Source organism: Lates calcarifer, linkage group LG23 (assembly GCF_001640805.2).
Source record: "Lates calcarifer isolate ASB-BC8 linkage group LG23, TLL_Latcal_v3, whole genome shotgun sequence".
NCBI classification, from domain to species: domain Eukaryota; kingdom Metazoa; phylum Chordata; class Actinopteri; family Centropomidae; genus Lates; species Lates calcarifer.
In genome coordinates, this window is record NC_066855.1 from 8,872,541 (window position 1) to 8,892,361 (window position 19,821).

At 42.9% G+C, this 19,821-nt stretch overlaps 3 protein-coding genes across 5 annotated transcripts; 1 reads left to right on the forward strand and 2 right to left on the reverse strand.

The window, feature by feature from the left end:
• Positions 1 to 143: 143 nt before the first annotated feature.
• Positions 144 to 9,045, reverse strand: LOC108890415 (transforming growth factor beta-1-induced transcript 1 protein). 3 transcript variants are annotated; one of them, XM_018687279.2, is made up of 12 exons: positions 8,793 to 9,045; positions 6,206 to 6,256; positions 5,708 to 5,856; positions 5,565 to 5,620; positions 4,998 to 5,134; positions 4,837 to 4,918; positions 4,614 to 4,698; positions 3,075 to 3,260; positions 2,812 to 2,985; positions 2,610 to 2,691; positions 1,887 to 2,035; positions 144 to 1,053 (listed from the first exon to the last, which is right to left on the reverse strand). In XM_018687279.2, exons 1-12 carry the CDS (start codon positions 8,803 to 8,805, stop codon positions 787 to 789), a joined length of 1,431 nt encoding a protein of 476 aa, XP_018542795.1. In that variant the 5' UTR covers positions 8,806 to 9,045; the 3' UTR covers positions 144 to 786. The 3 variants fall into 3 exon arrangements, with proteins under 3 accessions (XP_018542795.1, XP_018542797.1, XP_018542798.1); XM_018687281.2 differs by lacking the exon at positions 6,206 to 6,256 and having other exon boundaries at positions 8,793 to 9,042; XM_018687282.2 differs by lacking the exon at positions 6,206 to 6,256 and having other exon boundaries at positions 5,708 to 5,884; positions 8,793 to 9,040.
• Positions 9,046 to 10,584: 1,539 nt separating this feature from the next.
• LOC108890416 (elongin B) lies at positions 10,585 to 13,614 on the reverse strand. The gene is made up of 4 exons (XM_018687283.2): positions 13,490 to 13,614; positions 12,489 to 12,623; positions 12,110 to 12,218; positions 10,585 to 11,593 (listed from the first exon to the last, which is right to left on the reverse strand). The coding sequence occupies exons 1-4, from the start codon at positions 13,490 to 13,492 to the stop codon at positions 11,481 to 11,483; spliced, it is 360 nt and encodes a 119-aa protein (XP_018542799.1). The 5' UTR covers positions 13,493 to 13,614; the 3' UTR covers positions 10,585 to 11,480.
• Positions 13,615 to 14,514: 900 nt separating this feature from the next.
• pkmyt1 (protein kinase, membrane associated tyrosine/threonine 1) lies at positions 14,515 to 18,074 on the forward strand. Its single transcript, XM_018687278.2, is given in 9 exon segments — positions 14,515 to 14,567; positions 14,569 to 14,892; positions 15,168 to 15,405; positions 15,524 to 15,771; positions 15,773 to 15,804; positions 15,889 to 15,995; positions 16,087 to 16,259; positions 16,518 to 16,738; positions 17,334 to 18,074. Coding segments are annotated over 9 exon segments (1,782 nt in total). The 5' UTR covers positions 14,515 to 14,516; the 3' UTR covers positions 17,722 to 18,074.
• Positions 18,075 to 19,821: the final 1,747 nt, after the last annotated feature.

Genomic DNA, 19,821 nt, shown 5'->3' on the forward strand with positions numbered 1-19,821 from the left:
GCTGACTCTGATGTCTTTGTTCTTTTTTTAAAAAAAATGTTCACATGTTTATGCTGGTAATGTTCCTTGTTTAAAAAGGTTTACCTGTACTTATCTGTACGATGTTCACCAATAAAACACCAAAAAATAAAAAAAATGAAAAGTTGTGTTCTCCTTCATTTTATTCTTTGGATTGTTTTGGCAAATTGCATAGAGCAACAGTGAAAGAATAATGACTTTAAACATATGACAGCTTAGTTTGTTACACAAAAACATATATAGCAGTCAGCATACAATGTATAAAAGCAATTGCAGTGACACATATGTGCAATATAAAGCAAATATATTAGAGGGGATTTGCTTGCACAACAGCACAAGTCCTTCAGTGAAACAATACATTTGTTCTCATTATATTGTTTCTTTTCTACCTTTGGCAAAAGAATTCAATTTTCAGTATTCAATTTGAATCAATACAGTATGCAAAAGACTTACATACATGACAAAATCATTTGGCATCACTTTGTGTCTGTCTAACCAATACTAGAGTTATATTTCATACTGTCAGTCTAAATGCAGTCCACTTTTTTGTCATATAAACAGAAATGAGTTGGGCAGGATGGTTCTCTCCTTTTTTTTAATCCATCCCTCTATTAACTCAAATATTCTTAAAACCAAGAAAGAGACCAGCTCCACCCTCATTCCCACAGTAAAAAAAAACATAAACTGAGAACTCAGAGTCATACAGCTTCTATGACAAAGAGGATGGGGGGAGGTGTGTGTGGGGGGGGGCAAAGTCCTGCTGCTTCCTCAACCAAAGAGTTTGATGAAGCAGGGGTGGCAGTAGGGTTTGTTCTCCTGCTCCTTGAAGCAGCCTTTGCTCAGGGGCTTCAGGCAGAAGTGGCACACGAGGTGGTGGGGGTGGAATTTGGCCCCCATGGCAGTGACGCAGCGGCCCAGGATCGGTTGCTGGCAGGCCTGGCACACACTGCCGCGGGACTGGTGGTAGTGGGCCTCACACAGCGGCTTGCCCTCGTGTTCAAAGAAGCTGCCGTTGACAAAGGGGCTGTAGCACTCCTGGAGACGAGGGGGGGCAAGAGAGAAGCAGTGAGAGTCTGACTCATGGAACTGTAATTAGAAAGTTATCATGAGAAATAACAACTTTCTCATGACATAATTCCAACTTATTTTTAGGTCTTTTGGCTTTTTTTTTTTTTAAACCCCCCTTTTTTTTTTCAGGAACGCCCTGCTCACACACACACAATTATACACACAGCACACATCGCAACCACAGCCTGATCCGCTGGTCACTGAGCAGCTCCACTGTTGCAGTTGTGGGTCAAGAGAGCATATTAAACAATTAGCAATTTATTGCTACCATGACTCATTTCTAGTGAGATCCACACTGAAACAACAGGACCTCACCCACCCACCCACCAGTCCACCAACCAAATTCTGTTCTTCTCAGTATTTAAAACTGATTTTAAACATTTTTTTATTCATTCATTTATCTGTACCGAGCATGTAATTGTAGTGAGAGAGATCACTAAACCTCTGGAATTTATTTATTTTTTCCCAGAATCAGCCTTTAAAACACTGGAATGTAAACTCCACCTCATGTCATTATAACCCCCATCCAAATTTCCAGAAATATTACCCTAGTGTTCTCCATAGTATCTACAACCCTCCCCATCTACATATCACATGACGCCATGCAGGATAATGACCCTTGGATTAATATAAATATAAAAGTTGTCCAACCTCTCCTATAAAAACTGCAACCATAACACACTGGGAATCACACTCCTGATCATTTTACAGCACTACGCACCGAGCAAATGTTTTGGAGAACGCAACAGACGTTATTTATGGACACATCCTTCAAGCCCCACAGAGGAACACTCACTCACCCTACATACGAAGCACTGCGGGTGCCAGAGAGAGTTGAGAGCTGAGATGTAGTTTTCCAGAATGGGCTGGCTGCAGCCTTGACAGCGGGAAGCGAACAGAGTCAAGAAGCACTGCTGGCAGTACTGCTGGCCTTCACGGTCATGGAAACCTGCAGAGGACATGGAGGAGACATAGTTGCGTGCTGTTCCAGAGTTCATTTGATAAATGTCGAATTAACTGGATAATGCCAAACACTGTCCGAGCGTTTTCCATGTAAGTCTGGTTTGTGGAACATTAAACTTCAGTCTGGTTGTAATAGTTTAGGGGTTCCCTGACCTGAACTTTTAATGGCTGACAGTATTTCTTTTGTTTTTGTCTCAAAGACTGTAATGTATTAAATGCAGTCATTTTCATGCCAAGAAAATACAAAGATTGAGTGTTCCTCTCAAATTCTTGGCAGGAAAAGCCTTAACAGCAGAATTTAGGTCGCGAGACGTTAAACTCCTTTGGGTTAGTGTTCTGATGTTGAACTCCATACAAACAGATTGCTGGGTTTGACATACTCTTAAACAAATGATAACCCTGAAATATGATGTAATGTTAAATCAATAATTAAATGAATTACTAATGGAATATTTGTGTATGTTTTTCTGAAGGTTCTATCTAAGTGTGATCTTGCTGCACTTGACTGTTAACAGCCATGTGTTGAACCCAGACAGGATACAGTACGTGCCGCCCATTACCTTCCTCTCCAAACGCCCGGCTGCACTTAACACAGCAGAAACACTCCGGGTGCCAGTTCTTGTCCAGAGCGGTGACCATTTTCTAAACAACAAGAGGAATAAAACATTAAATGGCGTCATTTGGGTGGAGGTATTGATTTGAGCTGTTCGTGGCAAAATAAGCTGAAAATGAGACAGATATGTGTGTATGCAAGTGTCTCACATTTAGTATGGGCTTGTTGCAGTGTGCACAGTGAGGGGAGAAGAGGGTGAAGTAGTCCGACTCGCAGTACGGTCGTCCGTCCTTCTCAAAGAAGTTGCGACTGCCCAACTCCGTCTCACACTCAGTGCACACAAAGTGCTCCGGGTGCCACACCTTCCCCAGAGCCGTCACCACCTGCTCGAGGAAACAGTTAAAAGCCAATTTGAGGTTTTTTTAACATCTACTTGTCTGTATCAACAGGTAGACTTCAACTGACAACTCACCTGTCCTACTACTGGCTTCTGACAGGCTGAACAGTTTCCCTTGGAGGACGTTTGAACTCCTTGTCGGCTCAGGTCCGACTGAAGCAGCCCCAGCATGCTGTCCAACGAGCCACCGGATGAGGGTTGCGGTGGGGCGGCGGCGGGCTGTTGCGGTGCCGTCACCACTGGAGTGACAGGTGCAGCTGGCTGGGGGAGGAGAAAGAAAAAATGACGTGTAGCACATCTGTTTAGAGAGTTTATCATCACTCTGCAGTGGGTCTTAAATTAACTGTGGTGAAAGACTGTGACTGTTTTTTTTTTTTTTCACATCCAGATATGAGGATGAGTTCTTCTGTCGGTGTGGGGTTAAGCAACCAAATATGGTGTGTGTGGGGGGAAAAGAGAAAGAAGGAAAATGAGAGTGAAGTACATGAAGGAAGGCACAAAATGACATCTGAGTGCAGGTATTAGCTTAACGACACATCGCTCCTTGTCAGCTTCAAAAGAGCGTAAAGTTCAGAGGCAGGAAAAGAAAAACTATTTTTACATTTTGAAAACTTCAGGAAAAGAGAGTGCCCAGGTAACACAGAGGTTAAGATGCAGCCCATGTAATTATAGTACAACTTCCCAGGTACCCTGTCATCCCATTCTGTCTCCCCATTTTTCCTGTATACCTCTACTATCTTCTGTCAATAATGGCTAGAATCACTATAACACTTAAACATTGAGATCATAATTGTTTATTTCTGGGCTTCTGTTGTGTGTTTTAATTCCTATGGATAACTGGTTAAAAATAAGAAATAGGATAGAGTCTGATCAACCCCTGACTGTCAAACAGCAAGGAATCTAGAAGGTAAAAATCTACTATCTATACAGGAACACAGCTAATCATCACCTGCTGACCTTATCATAAACAAACCCTAACATTCAAGGAACTAGAAGGCTGGCCCGCTCTGAGCCCATGCTGCTGTTTTCTGCTGGGACATGTACCTGAGGACGCCACTTGCTTAAGTAAAACCAGGCAAAAGTTTTCATGAAAGCAGATAAATATCAACACATCAGTAAGAGCTGAACATCACAAGTTAGTGATAACAGTATATACAGTGCTGTGTGTTCCCATAACCCTGAGCTCAGGCTTGTTTATAACCCACAGCTGGACTGCTCGCTGGAATCAAGCAACCTTATAATGACAGAACCACTTCCTTCGCTCGCATGTAAGTCGCTGACTCGCTGAAAAGGAGAACAACCCTATACCACACCAAATGCAGATCTATAACTTCCAACTATCTGAAGCTATTTTTGAAGTTGGAAAAATATCTCCACCAAGACTAATTTCCATCCTCAGGCCATATCTGGTGACTGATTTATACAGGGAGGCATGCGCTGCGGCCAGGCCACACAGTAACAGTGTAGTCATCGCGAAGTCAAGTGAACGTCTTCATGAGTCCGCCATGAGTCAGCGAGAGAGCAGCTGGGAATGAATGGTAGGAGGAGAAAAATGGATTTACAGTGAAGAAGTGGACGGGTTAAACCTCTCTGTGCTGCTGTGTGGACTCTTACTGTGCTCTGGACTCTGAAGTCGGACAGCGAAGCCATCAGTTTGTCCAGTTCCAGTGTGGCTGATGTTGCTGAAGGCTTTGCGGAGCTACAACACAAAGGACGATTCTGGTTTAAAAAAACCCACAAAATACACACACATACACACAACTCTACTGTAGAGCAGAACATTCACTAAAACTGCAGTGAATGCTGTAGGTTCTTTTAAACTGATTAGATTTGGTACCTGGAGGAGGAGGTCGTGGCCTTATCCTTAATCTTGTCCCTCTCATCTTTCTTAGAAGAAGGGAACTGGGCCAGGATCTCATCTGATAACAAAAACAAGGTCATGAGAGAGGATTCTTCAGCAGGATATAAAAAGAAAAACACACACACACAAATACTAACCTGTGATGTTGAACTGGGTGGCGTTGAGCTCCTGCAGCAGATGGTCTAGTTCGCTCAGGCCTCCTCCCAGCAGCGAGGACGAGGAGAAGGCCGGAGGAGGATCGGCCGCGCGGGGAGAGCGCGGTTTACACACCGTACTGCGAGAAAGAGGAAGAGACCAAAGTTTAAAACGGATTATAAAACGCACTGTCACTAATGTGGTCGGATTCATCGTGGCCACTTTGTCATGAATCACAGGTTACTCTTGAACTTTGTCCATTCATTAAGATCCAAACATAGTCATTAGCAAAAATGGACAAGATGACAAATGCAGAAAAAAACAAGTCATTTTTGCTTTGGGCAGATAGTTTTTCATTTTGTCTAGGATGTTTAACCTGCCTGGTAATCAGACTGAATTCTCAATTTCTTTTGACTTAACTCATTTCTATAACAAAACACTGATAAATTCTAGGCAGCAATTCAGATGTCTGGCACCAGGCTAAGAAATGTATTCCACACAGATCGTGTTTTATTCTGCTTATTTAGTGAGAGAACTAAACGTATGTGGCTAAAACAAGTTAAAGTTACCTGTATAATTTGTCTGGGTTGGAGTTCTGGGAGGACTTCATCGCTGCAGAAACAGTCTGAGAGAGAAAACAGACGCACAATCTATCTCTACAATCAAAATATTACAAAACCAACATGAACGCACAGAAAATAAAATCGTCTACCTGCTGCGGGGTGTAGGCGGGTGGGGGTGGCCGGGCCTGGGTGGGGTCCTGCACGGTCGGGTCTTTGTCTTGGGGAGGGTCAGAGGTGAGTAAGACAGGACACCGAGCTAGAGGGGAGCCGGTGTTCTCCAGATCAGCGAGAAGGGCATCTGGAGGGGTAGAGAGGGAAAAGAAAAGCTGAATAAAGAGAGAGAGAAATGATTTAGAACATAACAGAGTGAATGTGATGGAAGTGTGATTGGATTTACAAAACAGTTTAGCTTCAGGGTTGATTTGTAATGGGAATTAGACACAGTTTACAAGCCCATATTGTATCTTAAAGGGTTATCAGTTGGTTTATGAGGTGTTCAAGGTGAAGTGAAAGTTGGGGAATGGGAGTTTTTAAACATGCACTGGATGGCAGACGACACACAAAGTTAAAACAAGCGTAGACAAGTAAATGACGTTCTGGCAGACAGAATGAAACACATACAAACACATGCACAGACAGTTACGTACCAAACACAACAATACGAGGACTGAGAGGGTAGTTAGGTGGCTCAGGCACTCCTAAGGAGAGACAGACAGCCTGTGTGACCAGTACACGACATGGAGGACAACGAGCGTCCTGATACACTAATCAGTCAGAGGACAGGACAGTCAGAACTGGCAAAAACCCTGCTGAGATAATCCATCCACATAGTGACAGTTATTAGAGCGCACAAACATTTCTGCATTCGTATCCAAAGACATGCCAGTGTGGAAAGGAAGCAAGAGGAGGAAGAGTGTTTGGCAACTGATATCTAAATTCCACCACCCCCCACCCCACCAAAAAAAAAAAAAAAACACATCTCACTCCACACTGAAGTGGAAGCAGAGACTAAACTCTCTCAGACGTGATGGCTGTGCAGCTGTATGACATCATCCAGCGCTGACAAGTCCATGTACGTGCGACTAAAGGCCAAAGCAGAGAATGTGAAAAGTGGAGCGAACATGAGTAATTACAAACTCTGCGTTGTAGTGGAGAGGCTGCAGCTTTGGCCGACTTTCACTGTTTCTGCCAGAGAAATACTCACTCTACCTTTCACAGTGCTGATACTTCACTAACCATTCGTTTTCAGGCCCTTAGATAACACTACTGGAGGCATAATAAACCTCTCTCCTTTAAGTTCTAAGGTCTCCTTAAATACCCCTTTACTGACACTTTAAGATGTTATGACTGACTGAGGTTGGTGGGAAGCATGTCCTGAATAATGAGTCTATTGTAGCCGGTAGTTTATCAGTTATTGTGACATTAAACTGCTGAAGCGCCCCCTCACATAGAAAATCAGTTAAGGATGAGGGGAATCGCCGCACATCAGCAAAATCAGAGGTCAAACCGGTGCCTCCACAGACGGGACAATAGAGTCTGGAGCACACAGTTCTAGTTTTGTTTAATTAAGCGCTGTTTGACTGCTGTTTCCAAGCTCAAGAATAAACACTGACCTTCTCTGCTTCTCAGACTCTGGGTAACCTTTATAAACTGATTTCATGTTGGGTAAATGTTTGAACCAGTTTTTCATCCTGGTAAAGTTTTGTTTCAGACATCTCTGGTAATCACAGATGCGGTAGACGTATTCAACATAAACACAACCAGTTAACCGAGCCTTAGCTCATCCCTGCGGTCACTTCTGTCCCAGATGATTCACACTTCTGGTACGGCCATGTGGTGAGAAACTTGTGCACATACTACTTGCCCTCCTCCTGCCTGCTGAGTGTGTCTGTCTATTACACACACACACAGACACACACACATACTTGTACAGACTGAACTGCTCATATAAGGAGCTGAACTTCTCTCAATGGGAATTATGACCATATTTAGAGCTGCCTGCCGACTTGTTTGTCTTGGCTAAAGGCCTCTCTAACAAGTGGTCTCTCTCACTGAAAGCCTCCCCAGATGCAACACATAAACTTACAACACTGATGGAACAACAGCATAAACTGAGAGTCCCTGAAACATGGCCACTGCCTCGCCAGCACTCACCCAGTCACCCAGTAACTCTGCCCTCGTTGTGTGCAATCCAATCCAGATGTGCCCAGATGTGCTTCTAGCCATTCTTTCTTTCTAGTATTGCTTGAAAAACACGAATCCTTGTCTCCGAGGAGGACTTCCACAGAAAAAAAAAAAACCCTGAACGAGCAAATGGGCAGCCGAGGCAAAATGGCCTTTCTATTTTCATTGAACTCTTGTGGCTTTTTGAAATAGCAATGTGGCCCTGGGCTATTTCAGGGGCCTTTCCGACACTGCTATTCCCAAACACAAAGCATCTCATAATGTTGTTCTGAGAAAGAGACAGAGAGAGTGGGAGAAAAAAAAAATCTTCCTTCAACAGCTTTATCAGTAAGAAAGACAGCCAGTCATACTCCCTGACGCTCTTTGATGTCTTCTACCCTTCAAAATGGAAGACACTCTGTTTAACATTATGTGGCTTTTCTCTCCGTCCCCGACTTGTTAATATTAATGGATGGAGGCAACCCGCTGTGGATCCCTTGAAAATCTAATTTACTGAGAATCTATTGAATTTGCAGGCCATGCATGAAACGCTCAATGGCGGTCAGTCGGGCAGATACAAAGCAGTGTATTACCAGTTCAGCTTGTGTTACCTGTATGAGTATGTGTGCATGTGTGTGCTTGGAAAGATAAAACACATTTCTGCAAGTGATATATTCAATATCTTAAAGAGGATGAGAGCAGACTGTGGAGAGAATATGCGTTACATCAAGGAGAGTTACTCTTACCAGGATAATAGATATCATATGAGAAAAAAGGCTTTTAATGTTTCTGACAGAGAAGTTGTAAACCAGTTACATATAAGGGTTTAACACTGCTTTCTCTGCCTTAAATGTTATTACCGAATGGCAGCCAGTAAAACTCCCTTTATATTACAGCCTCATACATGTCCTTGGGAAAAAGGGAAAGCTTGTACTCTACTATGACTGCCAGAGTCAACAGAGACCGTATTTCCTCTGTTTGGGCACACCGCCCCTTCCCAAAGATCCCCTCAAGATATCTCAACATGCAGTTAACAACGTTTAAAACCGAGCCACGAAAACTAATACTTACCCAAATCCTCCATGGTGTGATTTCACCCGAGCGTTTTCCTCTTCGTGCGATACAAACACGGGCGCGGGAAGCATTAAGTAGCGGTGATGGACGAGTATCAAAGCTGGTTAGACAAGCCTCGGTACTATTGTCTGCGTCGGTCCTGAACAACTTCTTGGGACACCGTTATCCGCCGAGAGAAGAGGAGGGGGAAGAGGAGGAGGAAAAGGAGGAGGAGGAGGAGGAGGAGGAGGAGGAGGAGGAAGGCGTCCCGTTTCTTTTTTCCTACACGACTGTCTTCCTGTGTAATGCCTAACCAGGAACCTCAGGACCGGAGAAGGCGTAGTTAAATAAATGTGGTTACAAACCCCGCATACCCCGGACACAAGACGTCATCCTGGACATTCCTAGTCCATATTTGGGAGACAAATTTAAGGATTTCGTGGCGCTGCGAGCTGCTCTCACTGCGAAGAAGAAGATGTATGTTTGTGAACTGGTGTCAGAATAAAATATTGGAAAATGCATTTTAGTGGCTTTCACAGGAAACAACAGCGGCCGGCCAACACCCTTTTTAAAAAGGAGCTTGTAAATAGAACATTTGGATTTGGCTACTTATATGAAACTTCAGAAAAATGTAATACCCACTTATCATTATTACTATTTTAAATATATATATATGTATATGTATATTTAATATAGATATATGTCTATCCCATACTTGCAGTTTTTCCTTCCTTCTCTTTCTAGAAAAAAATATTCTAAATCAAAAAGAAACGATGTCATGATTTTCAAGGGGATTGATTTTTAAAAATTAATGTTTAAGTGATTCAACTGTTTATCATATATTTCTGTTATTTTATTAAAATGGCAGACTGACTGATTTCATTACTATTGTCCAAGCCATAATTGGATTTAAGGACAAATCCCCCCCAATGTCTCTTAATACAATTCCCATATACAGTATATACTGGTACAGTTGTAGTCTGTTGGTGAGGGAGGGATGAGTTTTAGAGGGCAGATGTATACTGAGGTTGTTTTGTGTGTTCCATGTTGGAACATATGTCTTTTGTATATACCTGGGAAAATTCAATAAAGAGAGTTAATTTAAAATAAAAAGGTCATTTTGTTTAGGTAAGCTAGTTTCATGGTCCAGTTGCTGTGCATGCTGGTTCACTGGGACACTTGATGGAACTGAGCCATCGTCAGCAAAATTGCTTTCACCTGTGCGGGACTGGGTTGATATTACACTGCTTATGTTTGATACATATGGTGCAAATTCCCCAGCAGACACACACTGAACCTGGGGCTTTTGAGACCTCAGTGAAGTTGCCTAAACTGTTGTTTTGCTGAATATTTCATCCATTTTTCTTTCTTTATTGGCCTGGAAATAGTTTAAAATAACAGTGCTAAATCTAAAAAATAAGGCATTTCCTTATCAGAAATCCCACTAATATAATCTGCAGTTTAGTACCCCAGATTCCCAACAAACAACACCACCAGTGAACCCTACCCCTGTGTCCTTGGTAGACCTATTTCATGAAGACATTGTGACATGTCACAGGAGAAAAAGCACAGGTGTATGTAATAAGATTAATGATGGCGCGATTTAATTTAGCCGCTTCATTTCCAGGGTCCCTGCAGTGTGCATGCTAGCTCACTGTCACCACTTATTGGGGCACTTGAACAGAGCAGCTGTTACTGGTTTATCTCCTACTATGACACATTAAATGTCTGCTGTGAAAAAGCCCTGCAGAAGCCTGCCCAACATTTTGTAACAAAAACCTGTGTTTAGAATAAAAAGCAGCCAGCAGCGTAAAAAACAAAACAGGAAAAACTTTTAATTAAGCAAGCTTACAGTTACAGGCTATGTTTATGTGATTAGGGGAAGGTGCCACATTGATGTTGGTGACATGTGATGTATGCATTTTCAAAATTAAAGTTTAACACAAGAAAATGCTCCTCCTGTGTTTACTGTATGTCACAAACAGAGTGTTCTCTGACCAAATAATCCCTCTGCTGTCTAAGAGGTACCTGCCTTTGGTCTCAGTGCATGAAACATACAACAAAGAACTGACAAGTAAAACATACTTAAGTAACAAAAGGACAATATCGACAACAAAAAAAGTAATATTTCCTGTTAAGAAATCAAATCTGAAATGTACAACAAAACTGGGAGAGCCAGACCAAGGAAACTTATCAGCTGAAGGTTCATCTGTTTCAGTGAAAATAAAGCCATTGTTTTGAATTTGTTCATGCAGTTTGCCGATTCAGACACCGGACTCCTTATCCATGCATGTTACTTCTAGAGCACTGTGACACACAACTACGCCTTCACCTTCGCCAAAAATATTAATGATAATAATTACAATAACTCACACACACATACACACAATCATACTTTCCAAATCAACTTTTTCACTCAAGAAGTTTGAGCCAGTTGATGCTAAAGAGCAAAGTCAAGGAGCAGAACTGCATGTGATGTGGAATTATAAAGAGTTAAGATAAAATCAACTGTGAAGCAAACTTGGGGGGATGTTGGGATGATAGCATGAAGGTACCATGGATAGGCTTGGTTACCTACAATGTTCCCATCCATCAACTGAAATTATATTACACATCCTCCACCCCTCTACTTCTCCACTGCAGTTAATCCACACACACCCATTTCTATCCTTCCCTCCTCTGTTGCTAGTTTTTCGCACCCGGCTATCACTGCACCGCCTGTTCGTTGGCAGTGCTACCGGAGTCCTGAGGCTTCATCACATCAGGGAGTTCTGGGGGACTGGAGAAGGCCTCGATGTGCAGCTGCTCAAACATCTCATCTGGAGGGCAGAGAAGATGAGGAAAGCGTTAGCTCTTGCGGCGAGTGTTTGTGTGACAAAGCTACGGTTTCAGAAGCAGCAATGCTAATTAGACTATTATACAGAACAATTCTAATTTCCATTATGTGGAAAAACTCTTTCCACTGCACGTATTACTATTATCTAATTTTTTCCACTAAAGCACTTGACAGTTGTACAGCCAGTCATGCTCCCTGAAAATGGTTAAAAAAAACATTTTGCAAAATGTTGAGAAATGACTGACAGAAGCAGACTAGGTAGACATACGTAAAGTCAGTATTACACAGAGTAAAATTACAGTACGCAATTTCTCCTAGATGGCACTGAACATCACAACTTGATATTGAACAGTGGAAGAGTATCTACTGCTACAGCACACATGTACAGATGTTTAAGGCCTAAATTAGATTGATTCCATCCACCATGCAAATAATTAGTAGCATTCAAAAAATATTTCCTGATTCTTAGAAGCACACAAATGACATAAACTGGATGTACCATTTATGCGGAAGGCCAGGCCAACTGTAGCTGGGGCTTGAGGTCTGGCAGTCTGGTTGGTGAATCCACAGTCACCCAGAGTTTTGCTGTCCTCTAGCAACTGGTCATCCTGTGCAACAAGAGATGAAAATGTAACAGAATCCCCTAGAGGCTGTGCTTAACTGAAGATAGAGACTGTGTCAGACAGTTACAGAAAATATTTAAGCCACACATCTACAACACAACTAATGCGTCACCATTATCATTGAGAACACAAGGCTTTACTTTATGTATCTTAACTTAACAAAAAGGTATAATTCATCTATCTGAGGTTGTAATGCTGTCAGTTATTTCACAGGACGAAGTTTGGTGTCGTTGATATACTTGGCCCTGAACTCACTTTGTAGAGCCGCTGATCCTCAGGTGGTCTTTTAAGAATTCCTTCAACAATACGCTTCAGCTCATAGACGGTGGTGGACTCCTTGGCGTCTGTGAAGATTGTAGTCTTGTGACGCCGGATCATTAAGAACACGTCCTGAAAGCAATGGGCATAAAATTATGTTGAAGAAACAACTAAATCAAAGGCAATTCAGTTTGTTATTTAATCTTGAAGATGAGATCTTGCCAGTGGTTTCACAAAAATATTCCTCTCAGTTTAAGACGGGATCAAACAGGATAGATAACCCTGTAGCTCTAGTAATTCATAACCAGGCTTACTGACATTAACCCGACTTTATCTGACAAAACATCTCAGTAGGCCATGAAAGTCTTTAATAGCTGTCCATCTGGCGACTGATTATTACACCTCAATAACCCGTATGTACAATGAGCATGACTGGTTGGCGAAGATATTTTAAGGAAATTTAAGTCTTAGGCTAGTTGTTTTACCAGTGTGTCCGGATACAGAGGAATTAACGCTACACACAATTCACTGATTCATAAGCTAGCGACAGAGAGTGAGCAGAGGCAGGCAGACGTAGCTCTGAGCTAACGCTAAATTAGCCAACACGAACCAGCCTGGAGAGTTTAGAGAGAGAAATTTAGGCCTGACAGTTGACTCTAAAGTAATAAACGTTGTGGGGTTGACAATGAAAGTATATGTCCAGTGATTCTGGCTAACCTAACTGGGTTAGTCGGCTGACGTTACATCACTTCCAAGGTTAGCCAAGCTACGATAAGTTACCCTGCTACCACCTTTCCATGCAAATGGCAAGGCAAAGCTAACACAGCAAACTTAGCGTTAGCTGCTTAGCAAACATAAACTGAAATAAACAGTCCTGTAACCGACGGTATCGTTTGTTATCGCAGCGTAAATCTGTGGAACAAAGACCTGAGCGTTAATTCCGTATTTGTATCTGAGCACCAATCTCACAAAAGTGTCGATAATAATAATAAAGTTACCATTTCAAGTGGTCAGCTAGCTAGCCAGTTGCGCCAGCCCTGTGTTGAACCCCAAACTGCACCGCTTGCGGATATTGCGCAATTCAGATAAGCAGTCAGTATTCACGGAAGGCAGGTACGCAGCACTGCGTATCATTTTCAGAATTTGGCGCCAGGTAGTTTCACGCTTGAAGAGTGTAGGAGCAGTTTGATTTGGACACGGCAACTATCCAAGTTATGGAGACTGTCTGTGGTTAATATCGGATTACGGTCTTTGTGGTAAGGTTACTAAATACTGCTTTAATTAACGCCGAACTGTCAGTTACTGTACGTTATTTGAACATAAGTTAGACCGCTAGCTAACTGTATGTTATGTTGTTATGCTGCTGATGGCTGGGTCCGCCCTTAGTTAACGTCAGCTAACATTTGTTTTGTTTTGTGGAGGTGACAGTTTTCAGTGCTAAGAAGGCAGATGTATTGAAATAATGTTAATTAGTCAAAGCTAATTCAGCAAAATAAGTGACAAACTTACAACAACGTTACGTTACATTTAGCGGGTCTGTCCTACTTCTTAACGCCCATAGCTACAGGCTAGACCTGTTTTCTACATGAGCGGACCACCAAAACCTTAAGAAGACCGTACTGATACTGCTATCAGACAACTGACTGACAACCTGTCAAGCAGGTTGTTCAGGATGTGATAAATTGGTGTGACCAGTTTGTACTGAAAAGCCCTCATTATACTTACCTTAGTATCACAGATTTATTTTCTATTTGCAGATCGATTTTATAGCACATGTGGAACATTTCAGTAGTAAGTCTTTGCTTTTGTTCTGTGGCAACTGAGTGTAACAGATTAATTCTCTATAGTTTTAGATTAGTAAAGTGCACCACTAGAAAGAAGTACACTGAATGGCATGGGTACTGCAAAAACAGTAATGGTTCCTTCGCATTAACTGTCAGCAGAGACTGCTAGTCTTTAAAGCTTGTCTTTTGACTTTTGTAGCACACTTTCTTCGAGGAAAGGAACTGAAAAAGCACCTACACAATGTCAGTGGCAGTGGAAACCACGGTGTCCAGGGTGTCTCTTCCTCTTCCGAACCCACTTTTCCCACGCAGAGCAGTCCTTCTCCCTCAAAAAGCGGCATGTCCCTTTCTCCTTGTCGTCTGCGTCCAACTCATCCTACTCTTCCCCCGCCCGTCTTTCACATTCTCTCCCCCCACTGCCACCATCCAAGGGGTGTCCCCCTCTGAGCAGGATGTTCCCCCAGCATCAGTCCCCCTGGACACCCCTGTCCTGTTCCCTTAGTAAGTCCCCCCCTCCAAACTCTGTGTATGACCCTAGCAAACGGCAGTCCTATTTCAGTCAGTGCTTCACTAATTTGGGCCTACTGGGAAGAGGTTCCTTTGGAGAGGTCTACAAGGTGAGCAGAAGAAAAAATGTTACTGCATTTTTAATTTAAAGTCAGACATGAAAATTAAAGTAAGATAAATGTCAAAGCTTGTTACATTTAACCTTTCCTTTTCTTATATTTTCTAATAAAAACATTCCTTATATTGCATTAGGTTGAAAGGGAGTTATGTTACACAGCAGTGTTTGGATAAAATCTTGACTGTTTTAACATCTGTGCTGTGGCTTTGTACTGGGGAAAAGATTATCACTCCGAGATCCCCGAATGCATTTTCTGTATTTTTCTAGGTGCAAAGCAACAAGGATGGTTGCCAGTATGCGGTTAAGCGCTCCGCTCATCGCTTCAGGGGTAACAGTGAGAGGAACCGGAGTGTGAGGGAAGCCAGGAACCACGAGCGCCTGTGTCCTCACCCTCACATCCTGAATTTCGTGGCAGCCTGGGAGGAGTGTGGCCGACTGTACATCCAGACTGAGCTGTGTAGCACCAGCCTGCTGCTACACGCCGAGAGCCAGCCTCCCGGCCCAGGTCTGTCTCAAAAAGACAGTAATGCAAATGCCGGCATTTGCTTTTCATACACATAACGTGCTGTGCTTCTTACTCTTTCCATGCTACTGACATAGCTGTCTAAAACTCTCCAATCCAGATGAGCCAGCAGCATGGGCCTACCTGTGCGACCTCCTCTCAGCACTGCAACACTTGCACTCTCATGGTTTCGTCCATCTGGACCTCAAGCCTGCCAACGTTCTCATCACTGACTCTGGTCGTCTCAAGCTCGCGGACTTTGGGCTTCTGCTGGAGCTCAAACAGAAGAGTACAGAGTCTGTGGAGGGGAAAGTGAGAGAGGATGTTCAGGAGGGAGATCCCAGATACATGGCCCCTGAGCTTTTACTGTGGAGAATATGGACCTGCTGCTGATGTTTTCAGGTACAAATACAGTGGTATTCTAATATGTAACTGATTTATCTGTTTTAGGTTAGTGCCTAAATGTTGTCATTTTCATTTATATAGTTTGGGTGTTTCTATTCTGGAGCTTGCCTGTAATATTGAAGTTCCAAATGGTGGAGAGGGCTGGCAACAGCTCAGACAAGGCTGCCTCCCCTCAGCGTTTACCAGTGGTAGGATCCACTTTCTTTTGAATTCTCATAAATTGTCCCATTGTCTTTATTCGGATGACTTGTGTTTTTACCATTCCTGGTGTATTTGCAGGCCTGTCAACAGAGCTGCAGGCAGTACTGCAAATGATGCTGGCCCCAGAGCCCTCTGAGAGACCAACAGTCTCTGAGCTTCTTGCTCTCCCTGCTGTTAAGAAACACAGGTGGAAGAGGCGCATCTATCTTATTGTCGCTGAGACTGTGCTGACACTGGCCTCCCTCTGCCAGGTAATGTCTTACAACTTTTTAAACATTTACTTTTAGAGCATATAATTAAATGTATTAAACATGTAGCCTGGCATAGAGTGTTATCAAGTGGCAGCCTTTACAAAGTCAAAGGTGCAAACCAAGTATGCAAAAAAGTGAGCTCACAAGATTTAAACAGGCTGATGTGAACCTAATCTAATGTGAACCTGAAACATGAACGTGTTCTTCCTCTCAATGGTATTGTGCTATTTTGATATTTTTCTGGTCTTTTCCTCAAAGTTGGTGGTGTGCTTTGGATATAGACTCCTGTCCTCCCTTCACTTGTCCTTTCTTCCTCGCTGGACCAAGCCAGTGCCCTGCACTCCTCCCAAGGACAGTTGGGACAGGGATTTAACCCTGCCCCTTAGTGCCATGCATGCTGACTCAGGGAGCCCGGAGGAGGATGCAGTGTTTCTGTTGGATCCCACAGACCCAGAGCTTTCCCCCACCTTCTCACACAGGTAGAGAATCACTGTGTCGATGGGATGATGATCTTTGTGAGTTCGTAGTCCTTGGGCTTAACCTGAAGCTACACAAGAGAATATCTCACTTTGGATAACTCGAGAGAGTCAGTATCAGGGTCAGCGTCAGCTAAAATAACACCGATCCTTTCATCTCTGTACTCTGTTTTGTCCACGTCACCCTTCCAGTGTTGCAGCTCTTTTAAGACAGCTGGGTTCGACAGCGCTGCATCCCACTGCACGCTTGCTTTCACAGTTTAAAATGCCAAACGTCACCGGTGGTACACCATATCATCTGTCAGTAATTAATGTCGTTCTGTGAGTAACTTGATGACAGACTTAAATTAAACTTGGCTGTTCTCAGTTTGTGTGCTGAGATAGTTTGTCAGAGAAGAACCTCCACTCTGTAACACAATTCTACAACCACAAGGACTTGGTATTACCAAATACCTAAAATAACCTGTTATTTTGGTAATATCTTAGAAATGTGTTTCTTGCACAAATATCCAGCAGCAGCAAAGTAAAGAAGCAGCTGTTGGGCCACTTAATTTTTCACATTCCCTGCTTAATGTTTTACATTTACCCCATTTCACAGGGTCAGATCCAGACTGACTATGGAAAGCACATCCACTCCTCTGCCTGGTTCACCGACACACAATCACCGAAGTCCCGCCCACACACCCACTCTCTCAAATCTGGGTGACTGGTCCTCCTGTAACTTGGCTCACACCCCCTCCAGCATCCACTCAAATGGAACCTGCCACACACTGACCCCCAGCGTGAGCCCCATACACGCAGAGCTTCACTCAGACAGCGTGAACGAAAAGTCCACACAGAGCCGACATTCCTCATCTGCCAGGTCCTCGCAGCGGCGCGGTCGCAGCAACTGGGTCACAGCGGAGGAGGCTTTACCCCGACCCAGCTTTGAACCAAAGAATCTACTCAGCCTGTTTGACGAAACAACCTTAGAGGGACAGCCATGAGTGGACTGCCAGTTTACCTTCAGGGACACGGTTTTTCACTTCAGGTGAAAAACAAACAAATGTATGAATGTACCAAGTTCACTACTTAGCTTGTATGAACTGCTTTTTTCCCTGCCATTTTGTAACAGTCCTACAACAGCTTCTTTTAAAATGTGTGTGAAAAATTTGGATTTAGGGATAAGGATTGAAAATGTAGTCAGACTGTAAAGCACTTTTTATGTTTGTGTAAATGCAATCTGTTGCTGAAATGACAAGTCATGGTTTACTGTTAAATAAGTTATCATTAGCTTGGTGCACTCTGAGTCATGTACCTCAAGAGATACAAAAGAAATTAAAATGAGGAGGAAAGCAGACTCTCAACTTGTGGAATGTGTTTTTTTTTTTTTTACTACAAAAGTATTATTTTGACTGAATGAGACTTAAAGATAACCAGCGATTCTGAGAGTAAATATAAAGTCCTGTGGATTTTGTAAGGTGCTGTTTGCTTATCAACCACTAGATGGCAGCAACGCACCTCACACTGGATGCGAGCAGTTTTAAAGACCCAGGAAGGAGACGATATTTTTTGTAACGTGTCGTGCACACAACAATAACTCACATCCGTCACATTTCCTAAACCGTTTTTTGACTCCAGTGTCGTTCATCGAGTATAATACCTATACCCATCGATCCTTAATGGAGACCCGGCCTGCTATGTCCTGATTTAGGATTCTGCAACCTGAATGCCACTATCTGCATAGATGTGAATATTATAAACAATGAACGTTTTCATCGGAGTCACCATCAGATAATCCTGGATTCGTCGAAGACTGCACAGTAGCCTGTTTAATGGGAATATCATTAGGTTTAAGGTACGTCCCTTTATTCTTGTATTACTGGTGTTCATCTATTTAATATAGTGAGATAATAATGTCATTTTTTCATTCATTTCAGATTCTTAGTTATGGAATTGCCATATTACTGCACATGAATATGTTTTAGCTGTGACTTCACATAGAATAGTGAAGCTTTGGAAAGGCAATTTAAAGTCATAATGTTCTAAGAAAGCATGTTGCTCTTGCAGACACATATTAAATCTGCACACACTGATCAACACCATGGCTCCATTTGTTTCTCTTCAGTTCATAAAGATGTCCAAAATCGAGCGTCTGAATGCCCGAGTGGAGAAGCTGCTGTGTAAAGCGGTGCAAGAGGTTCTGGAGGTGGTGAAGGAGACTGTGTCTGAGTACCAGGAGAAAACAGCCAGAACACAGAGGGAGAACCAGAGTCTGAAGAGGAGACTGCAGGAGCTTCAGGATAAGATCAACTCTGAGATAAATGGTAAGACCTCGCGACTAAGTACGTGTGTCCAGAGATGTTGAAACCGATTGATAATGATACTTTTGTGGTTCGTCGCCTCTGTTGTCTCGCAGGAACTGTGCTGCAGATTTCCAGTGCAGCCCAGCAGACCAGGGTGGAGCAGAGTGAGAGAGAAGAGCTGGAAGAGGACACTGAAATCCTCACAGCTGATAAGGACATTGCAGATTCATTTGAAGACCTTGACTGTGAAGCATCCATCACATCATTAACTGACTCCTGTCTCTCCTCTAAAGCTACGATAGGACTACATTTAGCTGGTGAAAACTTGAACAATCCAAGAACTCTTAAAACTGAGGACTGATAATGGACTGTCAGCACCAATTGCAAATCCGACAGACCCAATTATTACTATTAAAATCAATGAAAATGGTTCTGATTTACCCTTTACATCAAATAAAATGAAAGTAGAGCCCACATCGGATGAAGACACCATGCACAAACACACAAATTATCTCTATGGTGGTACTGCAACAAGCTCTACCATCCTTAAACAGACTAAACCTAGAACCCCAAAGCAATTCGGAACTCTGTGATTCATCAGGGGTCATCTTCAGTCTGGGGCAAAATGACACAGAAGAGCCACTATCTCAAAGATACACTAATACAAACAGCATGGGTGCAGAAAAACACCACACCACCCAAACAAGCACTAAAGCAGGCAGTTCAGACTCTGGAGGTTTCCAGAGAAACATCAGAAAAGTGTACTGCTGCTCGCTGTGCGGTCGCACCTTCAGGCACGCA